At 45.2% G+C, this 13,033-nt stretch overlaps 1 protein-coding gene across 2 annotated transcripts in view; it reads left to right on the plus strand.

Moving 5' to 3' along the window:
- LOC141096858 (transcription initiation factor TFIID subunit 4B-like) overlaps window positions 1-13,033 on the plus strand; it is a 186,563-nt gene that overhangs the window by 5,795 nt on the left and 167,735 nt on the right. For both annotated transcript variants that reach the window (XM_073583696.1, XM_073583697.1), the window contains exons 3-4: window positions 541-663; window positions 5,779-5,868. In XM_073583696.1, the coding sequence (XP_073439797.1) occupies window positions 541-663; window positions 5,779-5,868 (213 nt within the window). The remainder of the gene's footprint in view (window positions 1-540; window positions 664-5,778; window positions 5,869-13,033) is intronic.

Here is a 13,033-nt window from a genome sequence, read left to right on the forward strand (position 1 = left end):
GTACCACAACTCCAGAGTCTGCTAAATCTTTCTGAAGGTCTTTTACAGTCAATAGGCGGTATTGATTTGCCCCTCTAGCAATCCTACAAGTAGTACTTACTGAAATTATGTTTGGTCTTCCAGACCTTATTTTGACCTTCACTGTTCCTGTTAACTGCCATTTCTAAAATACATTTCAAACTGAGGAAAGGGCAACTTGAAAACTTTACTATCTTCTCATAGCCTTCTCCTGCTTTGTGGGCCTCCCCCATGTTCATTTCAGAGTGATGGGCAGCTGATTTGAAGGACCCATGGCTGCTGTTTTTTGGCACAAGTTAGAGGAGGCTGACTTTTTATAATGCTGAGAACTTTTCATCACTTGGCTTTCATAACGATAGTGAAGAAGTCATAATCCACGCAAATCTTCAAGGGTGTCAAAACTTCTGCATCACAGTAAAATATATATATACATGTACATGCCACTGTACTTAAAATTACAACCTTGGAACGTGCACCTTAATCATATTATTTTTTTTTTTTTTTTTTTTGTCATTTAACTAGGACATCCTGGATAATGTGAAGAAGTGCAAGAATTTTCTTGCAACGTTAATAAAACTGGCATCAAGTGGACCTCAATCACCAACCATGGGGCAAAATGTCAAAAATTTAGTGAAAAACTTGCTTGTAAGACTTTCTTGTTCTGATTAAATGTAATGAATTCATTTTCTAAATTCAAAACACCCAGGAATATGTGAGGATAATTTCCAATCCAATGTTTACTGGTGGAATATCGAGATCTACTGCTTAATATTTCAGAAAAGAAAAAAAATTAATGGCAACGTGGCCGTACTCATTACGAGTCAGTGACTCCCAAGATTTGATGTAAAACAGAGCCATCATGTGTCAGGACTTCTGATTTATGTCTCACTTCTCATTTTGCCTTATGCAACTGTTAGAAATATAGATTTTTAGCCAAATTTGTGTAATCCAGCAACAGAGGGAGGGCTCCTAAACTGTGGTATGTCTACTATGTGAAGAACATTGGAGATATAATTTCGTGTCAATCATTTGTATCCTATTTGGCATGGGATTATAAAACTCCCTTCCTTTGTAATGGGACATGTAGCTCGACAGGTGGTCAAGCCTCAAAAATTCTGTGAATGACAGATCTCTCTCCCTGAGCCAGCTAAACTCAGGACAGAATCCATGCAGTGTAAGTGCTTTGTGCAGACAGCTAGGAATTCATAATGAGAATAAATTGCACATCCTAGCCACACACCGGTTACATTTTCGAGATCTCTGGAACGGGCCGAACGCCTTTCAGGGTCTCTATTCACTCCAGCACCCCAGGGTAAGGAGATGAGTAGAATGGCTTGTAGGTGCCAGGTAGTAAATCTAGCCTCAACGCGTAGCAGGGGCCTGGCCGGATCCGATGGCACCAAAACCGCTTTTCTAGGATCGTCCATCAAAGAGTTATGACCCCTCTTCATTCTTGGAGTTTTTAGCTGCTAGAGGCAAGGGGAGGGGATTTAAAGTTAGCCCAGAGGGCAGGAGGGGAGTGACTCAAAGGGTATAAAGTTAAGTGTTAGGTCATATGGTTTCTCTATTATACTTGCTGTTCACTTAGAAAGTGGTGATCACATCGAGTAACATGCTGTGCAGGAACCAGCTGGCAGCCCATACCCCCTGCGGCCCAGCGCATACAGTCATGGCCAAAAGTTTTGAGAATGACACAAATATTATATTTTCACATGATCTGCTGCCCTCTGGTTTTTATGTGTGTTTGTCAGATGTTTTTATCACATACAGAAATATAATTGCAATCATATTATGAGTAACAAAAGGTTATATTGACATTTAGAATGAGTTAATGCAGCAAGTCAATATTTGCAGTGTTGACCCTTCTTCAGGACCTCAGCAATTCTCCCTGGCATGCTCTCAATCAACTTCTGGATCAAATCCTGACTGATAGCAGTCCATTCTTGCAAAATCAATGCTTTTATTTTGTCTGAATTTCAAGGTTTTTATTTGTCCACCTGTCTCTTGATGATTGACCACAAGTTCTCAATGGGATTAAGATCTGGGGAGTTTCCAGGCCATGGTCCCAAAATCTCTGTTTTGTTCCCTGAGCCATTTAGTTATCACCTTTGCTTTATGGCAAGGTGCTCCATCATGTTGAAAAAGGCATTGTTGATCGCCAAACTGCTCTTGGACGGTTGAGAGAAGTTGCTCTCGGAGGACATTCTGGTACCATTCTTTATTCATGGCTGTGTTTTTAGGCAAGACTGAGAGAGAGCCCATTCCCTTGGCTGAGAAGCAACCCCACACATGAATGGTTTCAGGATGCTTGACAGTTGGCATGAGACAAGACTGGTGGTAGCGCTCACCTGGTCTTCTCCGAATAAGCCGTTTTCCAGATGTCCCAAACAATCGAAAAGGGGATTCATCAGAGAAAATGACTTTACCCCAGTCCTCAGCAGTCCACTCCATGTACCTCTTGCAGAATATCAGTCTATCCATGATGTTTTTTCTGGAGAGAAGTGGCTTCTTTGCTGCCCTCCTTGAGACCAGGCCTTGCTCAAAGAGTCTCCGCCTCACAGTGCATGCAGATGCACTCACACCTGCCTGCTGCCATTCCTGAGCAAGCTCTGCACTGCTGGTAGCCCGATCCCGCAGCTGAAACATTTTTAAGAGACGGTCCTGGTTCTTGCTGGTCTTTCTTGGGCGCCCTGGAGCCTTTTTGGCAACAAGGGAACCTCTCTCCTTGAAGTTCTTGATGATGCGATAGATTGTTGACTGAGGTGCAGTCTTTCTAGCTGCGATACTCTTCCCTGTTTGGCCATTTTTGTGCAGTACAATGATGACTGCATGTGTTTCTTTAGAGATAACCATGGTTAACAGAAGAGAAACATTGATGCCAAGCACCAGCCTCCTTTTAAAGTGTCCAGTGGTGTCATTCTTACTTAATCATGACAGATTGATCTCCAGCCCTGTCCTCATCAACACCCACACCTGTGTTAATGGAGCAATCACTGAAACGATGTTAGCTGGTCCTTTTAAGGCAGGGCTGCAATGATGTTGAAATGTGTTTTGGGGGATAAAATTCATTTTCTAGGCAAATATTGACTTTGCAAGTAATTGCTGTTAAGCTGATCACTCTTTATAACATTCTGGAGTATATGCAAATTGCCATTAGAAAAAATGAAGCAGTAGACTTTGTAAAAATTAATATTTGTGTCATTCTCTAAACTTTTGGCCATGACTGTACATGGTCAAACATCAAACCGGTAATTGACCTGATCCATCTGCTCCTATCTTTTGTTCTTCACCCATATTTGCATATCTGACCATTGTATATGTTTAACCATTGTGTATATGGTTTGTTGTCCAGTGTGGTCTTAAGGGGATTAAATATTTAATGTAACCTTGTACCTCTCATCTCGATCCACAAATCCACACATCCGTATTCTGTTTAACTTTCCATTCTACTAGGGCTGGTTTCTGGTTTGCTATAATCCCGTTAGCGGACCGGCCTTATATCTAACGAGGAACTGGTGGCTGCCCTGCTGGGCTGGCAGTGCTCTGTTTCACTGGTGCTAGTGAAAGGGGCCTCTCCGCATGTCAGGGTTGTGAGCGAGCGTGGTGCTACGTCTGCGTGGGACACATTCTCTCAATCTGTGCCTTCCTGGGCCTGTGTGGAAAGAATGTGTCTGGGTACAACTGTGTCAAGTTGACCTTGCGTTTCCTCATGGGGTGAGGAACGTCGTGTTACAAGTGAGGAGAGAATACCACGTTATTCCCTGGATGTAATGGTGACATCAGGCCGGGTGGCGAAGTGCAGGTTTGTCACACACCCCATGGGGTATATAGCAAGTATTTTGAACGGGACGTGCACTGCCCCATGCCACTTTACTAAAAGATACAACACATTTTTTTTTTAACATCTTGGAGTACTGTGATTTATTTTGTTCGGTGAGTGGGTACTGTCACCGGTCTGACACTATTGAAGTTGCATTCTGCTTTGGTATTTGTGGTGAGGGAGGATTGGGCAGCCATTACTGGGATCTCTATTGTGAGTCCTTCATAATACAGCAATGGTGTTTTTGATTCAATGGGCATTGCCATCCTTTACTCAAGGATACATTATGTAGAACTGCAACAGAAACACATCCTGTGAAATTTACACAATTTTACTTTATTATTGTCTTAAAGTGAGTCTGTCATCGCCAAATTTCTAACTAAACCACTAACCCTTATGTAGGGGACTTCGCCCCAATAAAAAAAAATCACACGTGTAAAATATATTTTAGTGGGCTGGTTGGCATAAAAAGACTATTTTGCATGCCAAAGAGGGGGCTGCAGTGCAACCGTGACATGGCTAAAGGACTTAAAGCACAGAATTGTCATCTGTTTCGTAGCGCAGTCTGCAGCCACTCTCACAAAGTGCTATTGCTGGCTCTGGTCTATGGCCAAAGTACTGTACCTGCAGCAAGGAGCGGATAACACTATAGCCCCCAAATCATCAAGACCGTTGTGTACAACACCATTCTTTGTAATGGGGCACGGTGGAGTCAGACGCTGCTGATTTCATTAACAGGTGAATGAATCCTGTGCTTCTGAAAAGTGGCGTGTGCCTCGCCACAATTCTTATTCCAGTAGGCAAGTACACTGGAGTTACACTTCTGGCATAAAGAATGCTACATATCAAGACATAGACAAGCTGTGGAGTCGCGCCCAAAGTGCTGCCCACTTTAGTGTAGATGGGCCAAACTGGCAAGAAAACTGCAAGTGCTGCATTTTTATATCTTAAGGTGTTTTATGCCAGAATTCTGGCAAAAACACTTTGATGAATGTGAGCGTGACTGCAGTGTGTCCTGCCAATCAAGATATCACAGCTTTAGGTATAGAAAATGAGAGGCGTAACCGTGCACTGAGCTGATTGGCCATGCCAAGGTTGCACAGAACCCGAGGAAGCCAACCAAGTGAAACTGGCGACGGCCGGACCTACTGGGCCCCCACATGGGTAAGGACCTTATTGGGAGCACTATTTGAGGCACTTTATTTATAATCTAGCGACAAGCATATTTGTTTCCATGGGTTACTTCCCCATATACTGGGACCTATCTAGCATTTAGAGGTAGTGTGATATCCAGGTTTATAGTGTCCTGTATAGTGTATACTAGTGTTCCCCAACTCCAGTCCTCAAGGCCCACCAACAGGTCATGTTTTCAGGATTTCCTTAGTATTGCCAAGGTGATAATTGCCTCACCTGTGCAATACAAAGGAAATCCTGAAAGCATGACCTGTTGGTGGGCCTTGAGGAATGGAGTTGGGGAACACTGTTGCATACCATTAGATAACTACTATTGCTCAGGAGTCCTGTTTGATTATCACCATATCTACTCATCTAGAATAACTTTTTATGTATTTTATATGTTCATGAATAAAGAATCTTTTTGATAACGCCTTCATTGATAGTGTTTGTCTAGTCCATTGAGCTAGCTATACAGTATTTCCATTGACTATATTGGGGCATTTAACTCAATTGTTCGTTGTAGGTTTGCAGTATTCAGGAGTTGCCCCTCCTTGTTTTCATATTATCCCTTGTGACTTGGTGATCATTTTTGGTATGACATGCCTTGTTAAATATCCGTTTAAGCAGTTATAGGACATTGCCATCACGGTCATCAAATGTCACGGCTTTAAAACAAAATGACCATGGAAGTGAGCTGCAAAGTTGGTTCATGTGCTCAGACCTTGTGAATTTCTTATTAGTTTCATATCTTTTTCATATTCAAGGATTCGAAGCTTGAACCAGAGGAATTTACTACAAAATTGTACAAGGAGCTGAAGTCCTCACCACAGCCTTATCTAGTGCCTTTTCTAAAGGTATGTTATGATGCTTTCCTATTCAGAGCTGTAGAGATTTTTCATCATGAAGTTGTCAATAACAATTAAAACTTACCAACTTACTGTTGGGCTATAATGAATGTTACCATTTGTGAGAAACGGATCGATTTATTTATTCCTTTTATAGGCGCATCCATGTTGTATCCATTTTTGTTGTTTTGTCACTAAAGTGATGTATTTGGCTGGGGAGCTATCAAGACCACTGGAAAATCATGTTTCCCTACAGTCACATTAAAGAAGCCTTTTCTCCAGTCACCTTCCACGACAGTCACCTTGGAAGTTGTCTTCCCGCCCTAATGGGGGACAGGAAACACAAAGGGGTTAAATAACCCTCCCCTTCCTGCTACCTCCAGTGTTTTTCCTGTCCCCCAGTTGGGCATGAAGAGGTTACAGAAGGGGCTGCCATGGCCAGCGAGCGGAGCTCCTACATACTTATAGCTGGGCAGCCGAGGTCGGGGGGGGGGGGGGAGTTCGCCTCTCCTCCGTGTCACTGCTTCCGTCTCCACCTCCCGGCATGACTCTGGACATGTCCGCCCCTCCCGCGCCCCCCGGGGCAAAGCGGGGCGGTATAGTGCTGGCTGGGGTCCTCCCGTTAGCTCCCCGGCTTTCTCCTTCCTCCCACGCTGCTGTTCGAGGCCGCGCGCATCGGAGGGGCGGAGCTTCAGACCGGAAGTGCCGTCGGCACACTTCCTGTGATCGTCCTCCAGCGTCTCCCGGGACGGGGATGCGCGCCGGCACCCGGGGATCCGATGGCAGCAGGGGTCGGACGGCAGTTCCTCCCCATGGACCAGGAGGAAGGAGGGGCACAATATGACGTACACTGCAAATGCTCATATAAGGGTGCCACAGACTCCAGGTAAGCGCAGTGTGTCTGTATGAGTGCGAACATGGACGGTGAAGCCCTCAACTGCTGCATCTGCGGAGCCCAGCGTTCCCCCTCCTACCGTGAGTAGCAGGGCTGGTCCCTAAACTGTCAAACTTTGGTGGCACGGGTCTGAAGCCTTCTCTCTCTTCTTGTAGGAGGACAAGGCCTCTGCCCCAAGAAACCCTCGCAAATCTGGTATCTGTGGTGCCAGGTTCCCTTCTGATTATAAAAAGCTATGCCAGCCCTGTACACAGAACATTCTGCGCACCGAACAGCCCTCCCTGTTTGACAGCATAAAAACTCTCATTAGACAGGAGGTTCAGACCTCCATGGTGGCCCAGACCCCTGTGACCCAGGACCCTCCCCCAAGAAAGGGGGAAAAGGGCACCTACGGAGGCCGACTCAGATTCAGGAGAAGTCCATTCCTCAGGGTCAGAGGATATTTGGGAGAATGAGGGCTCCACATCCACCTCCAAACACAACGCAAAGAAATACTAAAATACTATTTTTCCTCTGAGGATATGGAGGAGTTGGTCTCCATGGTGAGAAATACCATGGGGGTTGAGGAGGAGGAGGTGAAGCTCTCAGTCCAGGATGAGATGTTTGGGGTGCTGAAACCCAAAGTAGGAAAGGCTTTCCGGTTCACGAAAACATACAAAATCTAATAGCTCAGGAGTGGTCCTCCCCCGAGAAGGCACTTAGTGTACCATCAGAACTAAAAAGCCACTTTCCCCTCGAGGGTGACCGCTCTATTTGGGAAATTCCTAAAATAGATGTGCAAGTCTCTAAAGTGACTAAAAAGACGTCCCTCCCTTTCGAGGACTCTTCCCAGTTGAAGGATCCGATGGATCGTAAAATAGAAAGTCACCTTAAGAAATCCTGGGAAGCTTCTACGAACTTGCTTAAGGCAAACGTAGCCTCCATTTGCGTCGCCAGATCATTGTTCTTCTGGCTTCGTACGTTAGAGGAACACCTCTCGGGGGGTACTCCCAGAGAAGAAATCTTAGATTCCCTTCTCCAAAAAGCAACAGGCTTTTAGCCGATGCTTCGGGAGAAACAGTGCGGTTAGCAGCAAGGTCTGTTGTGAGTTCATTTTCCCCTTCATTACTGAGGCCCGAGGAACTCCCTCTTCTGGTAAAGAAAGGTAGTGAGCCTGATTGTCAAACACCTGAGGCTGATGATGATGACTGGCTGAGTGGAGTTACGGACTGGATATAAGGCTGCCGACGCCCTTCTGCCCTGCGGGTGATTTCTCTGTGGGATCCCTGGAGACCAGTCTGAATTCCTGCTCCTCCAAAGCTAAGTTTGCTGCTCGGCCTTTTGCTTTTGTGCTTTGACTTTGTTTTGCTTTGTTTTTCTGGATATCTGCCATTCCCTGCTGGGGTGTGCTGAATTCCTTTAGCTCTGTCTTCTGAAAATACCTGAGTGCTGATTTAGTTTTTGAAGCCTAGCTGCTTCAAGGCCTTTTTCATATCAGCTTGTTGGCTTATGTCTTTGATAGGGTTTTGGCAGATTGCAGACAGCAGCCTTCCTGTCCTTTCCTATCTAGGTAGTTTTGGGCCCCGTCTTTGCTCAGTCTATCTTTCTGTCTGTGTTAGTGTTTTCATCTTGCTTCACCGTCATTATATGTTGGGGGCTGCCTATTGCTTTGGGGTCTGCTCTGGGGCAGTTTAGATTTCCCCTTTCTTTAGGCCTATGTAATTCTACGGCTGTGATCGAGGGGTCTAGGGCATCGTAGGAACCCCCCACGGCTACTGCTAGTTGTGTTGATAGGTTCAGGGGTCTGCAATCAGATAGTTGCCAACTTCTCTGGTTTTCTGGACTTAGCCTGTATTTCTGCTTTTGCCTCCTACGGTGACTCATTCATAACAGAATCACCCGCCATACCGCAGATTCTAGGGTACTCAATAGCAGGAAAGAATTGTAAAAAAAAAAAAAAAAAGTGTGTATATTTTTTCCTCTATATCTCTGAGGCCGTAGGGGGAATTTTTTATTTTTTTCTCTCAATGGAGATAAAGCAATTGTCTGATCGTGTGGAGCAGCTCGCTGCGGAAGTGTGGGGAATTTTCGCCTACCTTGCTCATTCACATGCTGCTGAACCAAAGATTCCTACACCTGATGTCTTTTTTGGGGATCGGTCTAAATTTTTGAATTTCAAAAATAATTGTAAATTATTTTTTGCCTTGAAGCCTAACTCGTCAGGGAGCTCCGCGCAGCAGGTTAAAATTGTCATCTCTTTGCTGCGTGGCGATCCCCAGGATTGGGCGTTTTCTTTGAAACCAGATGATCCTATTCTGACGAATGTGAACGCATTCTTTCAAGCTTTGGGGTTGTTGTATGACGAACCTAATGCCATTGATCAGGCTGAAAAGACCCTGCTGGCATTGAGCCAGGGTCGTGATTCTGCAGAATTGTACTGTCAAAAATTCCGAAAGTGGGCCGTACTTACTACCTGGAATGATAATGCCTTGGCTGCTCTCTTTCGGAAGGGGTTGTCGGAAGCCGTAAAAGATACTATGGTGGGATTTCCTGTTCCCTCTGGTCTTGACGATTCTATGTCATTAGCCATTCAGGTTGATCGGCGTTTGCGCGAACGCAAAGCTGCACGAGAGGTGTTGCCACATATTGAACAAATGTCTGAACCTATGCAATGTGATAGTTTTTTCCAGAGAGCAGCGTCAGGAGTTCAGAAAGCGTAATAAGTTGTGTTTTTTCTGTGGAGATGCCTCGCATATTATTTCTGTCTATCCTAAACGAGAGAAACGCTTTGCACACACGTTTTCTGTTGGGGGTGTTCAACCTAAGTTTCTTCTGGCTATTACTCTGATCTGCTCCCTGTCCACATTTTCCGCCAAGGCTTTTGTGGATTCGGGAGCAGCCCTAAACCTAATGGACTTGGATTTTGCTAAACGTTGTGGATTTCCGATGACACCTCTGCAGACGCCTATCCCTTTGAGGGGGATTGATGCTACTCCTTTGGCTAAAAATAAACCCCAGTTTTGGACCCAGGTGGTAATGCGGGTTGCCCCAGACCATCAAGAAAATTGCAGATTTTTGGTGTTGCATAATCTGCATGATACTATTGTTCTGGGGTTTCCCTGGTTACAGATTCATAATCCAGTTTTGGTTTGGAAATCTGTGTCTGTGGTGAGTTGGGGTTGGCGGTGTGCCTTTAGTGAGGCTCCGGTGTTTTTCACCTCTCCTCAGTCGCATGATGTTCCTGATTATTTGGCGGACTTTTATGATGTATTTAGTGAGAATGAGTCTGCGTCTCTGCCTCCTCATAGGAGTTATGACTGTGCAATTGAACTGAGCCCGGGGTGTAAATTTCCCAAGGGTCGGCTCTTCAATTTATCTGTACCCGAGCACGAGGCTATGCGATCCTATATTAAGGAGGCGTTGGAGAAGGGTCATATTAGACCATCCTCGTCACCCTTAAGTGCCGTTTTTTTTTTTTGTAGCCAAAAAGGATGGATCATTAAGACCTTGTATTGATTATCGTGCCCTCAACAAAATTACTGTTAAATATCAGTATCCATTACCCCTGATTTCTGATCTATTCTCCAGAGTTAAAGGTGCTTGCTGGTTTACCAAGCTTGACCTCAGGGGGGCGTATAATCTTATTCGCATTAAGCATGGGGATGAATGGAAGACGGCGTTTAATACTCCGGAGGGACATTTTGAGTGCCTGGTGATGCCTTTTGGGCTCACTAATGCCCCTTCTGTCTTCCAGTGCTTCATGAACGATATTTTACGAGATTTTGTCGATAAATTTTTGATTATCTGGATGATATTTTGATCTTCTCCAAGGATTGGAATTCTCATGTGGAACATATTCGGACTGTGTTCCGGATCTTGAGGGGAGAATTCCCTGTATGTCAAGGGATCTAAATGCCTTTTTGGAGTACAGAGGATTTCTTTTTTGGGATTTATTTTGTCCCCGTCAACTATTGAAATGGACCCGGCCAAGGTACAGGCCATTCACGATTGGGTTCAGCCCACTTCTTTGAAGGCCCTCCTGAAGTTTTTGGGTTTTGCTAATTTTTATCGGAAATTTATAGCAAAATTTTCTAGTATTGCCAAGCCATTGACTGATTTGACTAAAAAGGGTGCTGATGTGTTAAATTGGTCTCCGGAGGCTGTTTCTTCCTTTCAGGAGCTGAAGCGAAGATTCACCTCCGCCCCGGTTTTGCGGCAACCTGATGTCTCACTTCCATTCCAGGTAGAGGTGGATGCTTCTGAGATTGGTGCAGGAGCTATTTTGTCCCAAAAGGATCCTGTAACATCTAAAATGAATCCCTGTGCTTTCTTTTCCCGAAAGTTCTCTCCATCTGAACGTAACTATGATGTGGGGAATAGGGAACTGTTGGCCATGAAATGGGCATTTGAGGAGTGGAGACATTGGTTGGAGGGAGCTAAGCATCAAGTCGTGGTCCTCACTGACCACAAGAATTTGATTTACCTAGAGTCGGCTAAGCGCTTGAACCCTAGACAGGCTAGGTGGGCCTTGTTTTTTACACGTTTTGATTTTGTGGTTTCTTTTCTTCCTGGAACAAAGAATGTCAAGGCAGACGCCCTCTAGGAGCTTCCTTGCTGATTCTCCTGTGGTGACCAAGCCTGCTACCATCTTAGGCGAAGGGGTAGTTCTTTCTGCCATCTCGCCCGATTTGAGACGTGCTCTGGAAGAGTTCCAGGAGGACAAACCTGAGCGTTGTCCCAGTGGAAAGTTGTATGTTCCTGACCAGTGGAAAAAGAGAGTGATGTCTGAAGTTCATTGCTCTGCTTTGGCTGGTCATCCAGGTATTTTTGGTACTAGAAATCTGGTGAGTCGGTTTTTTTGGTGGCCCTCCTTGTCTCGTGATGTCAGGAATTTTGTGCAGTCCTGTGGGACGTGCTCCCGGTCTAAATCGTGTTCTCGCACTAGTGGGTTGTTGATGCCTTTGCCTGTCCCCAAGAGGCCATGGACCCATATTTCAATGGATTTCATCTCTGATATGCCTGTCTCTCAGAGGATGACTGTTATTTGGGTGATTTGTGATAGGTTCTCTAAGATGGTTCATCTTGTACCACTCCCTAAGTTGCCGTCTTCCTCAGAGTTGGTGCCCCTGTTTTTACAACAGGTGGTTCGTTTGCACGGGATTCCTGAGAACATTGTATCTGACAGAGGAGTCCAGTTTGTGTCTAGATTTTGGAGAACTTTCTGTTCCAGGCTGGGAATTCAGTTGTCCTTCTCCTCTGCTTTTCACCCTCAGACCAATGGGCAGACAGAGAGAACAAACCAGACCTTGGAGTCATATTTGAGATGTTTTTTTTCTGCTGATCAGGATGATTGGGTTTCATTTTTGCCCTTGGCCGAATTTGCTTTAAATAATAGAGCTAGTTCTGCCACTTTGATGTCACCTTTTTTTGTAACTTTGGGTTTCATCCTCGATTTTCTTCAGGGCAGGTGGAGCCCTCTGCCTGCCCAGGTGTTGACACTGTGGTGGAGAGAATGCACCAGATCTGGGACCAAGTGGTGGATAAGTTATCTCTCTCCCAGGAGAAGGCCCAGCGGTTTTCCAACCGACATAGGACCATTGGTCCCCATTTTAAGGTTGGTGATATGGTGTGGTTATCATCAAAAAATATTGCTATGAAGGTGGCTTCTCCAAAGTTTAAGCCTAGATTTATTGGACCTTACAAGATTGTGGAGATTATTAATCCGGTCTCTTTTCGTTTGGCTCTTCCTGTCACATTTAAAATCCATAATGTGTTCCATAAATCTTTGTTGAAGAGGTTTGTTGAACCTGTTGTTCCGGGGGTGGCACCTCCAGACCCTGTATTGGTTGAAGGTAACATGGAATATGAGGTAGAGAAAGTACTGGATTCCCGTCTGGCTAGACGGAGACTCCAGTATTTGGTTAAGTGGAAGGGTTATGGTCAGGAGGATAATTCCTGGGTCTCTGCCTCTGATATTCATGCCAAAAGATTGGTGCGTTCCTTTCATCGGGCTCACCCTGATCGCCCTGGTGGCGTAGTTGAGGGTTCGGTGACCCCTCCTCAAGGGGGAGGTACTGTTGTGAGTTCATTTTCCCCTTCATTACTGAGGCCCGAGGAACTCCCTCTTCTGGTAAAGAAAGGTAGTGAGCCTGATTGTCAAACACCTGAGGCTGATGATGACTGGCTGAGTGGAGTTACGGACTGGATATAAGGCTGCCGACGCCCTTCTGCCCTGCGGGTGATTTCTCTGTGGGATCCTTGGAGACCAGTCTGAATTCCTGCTCCTCCAAAGCTAAGTTT

This window comes from Dendrobates tinctorius, unplaced genomic scaffold (genome assembly GCF_039654945.1).
Source record: "Dendrobates tinctorius isolate UK_male_01 unplaced genomic scaffold, ASM3965494v1 ptg000081l, whole genome shotgun sequence".
Lineage (NCBI taxonomy): Eukaryota > Metazoa > Chordata > Amphibia > Anura > Dendrobatidae > Dendrobates > Dendrobates tinctorius.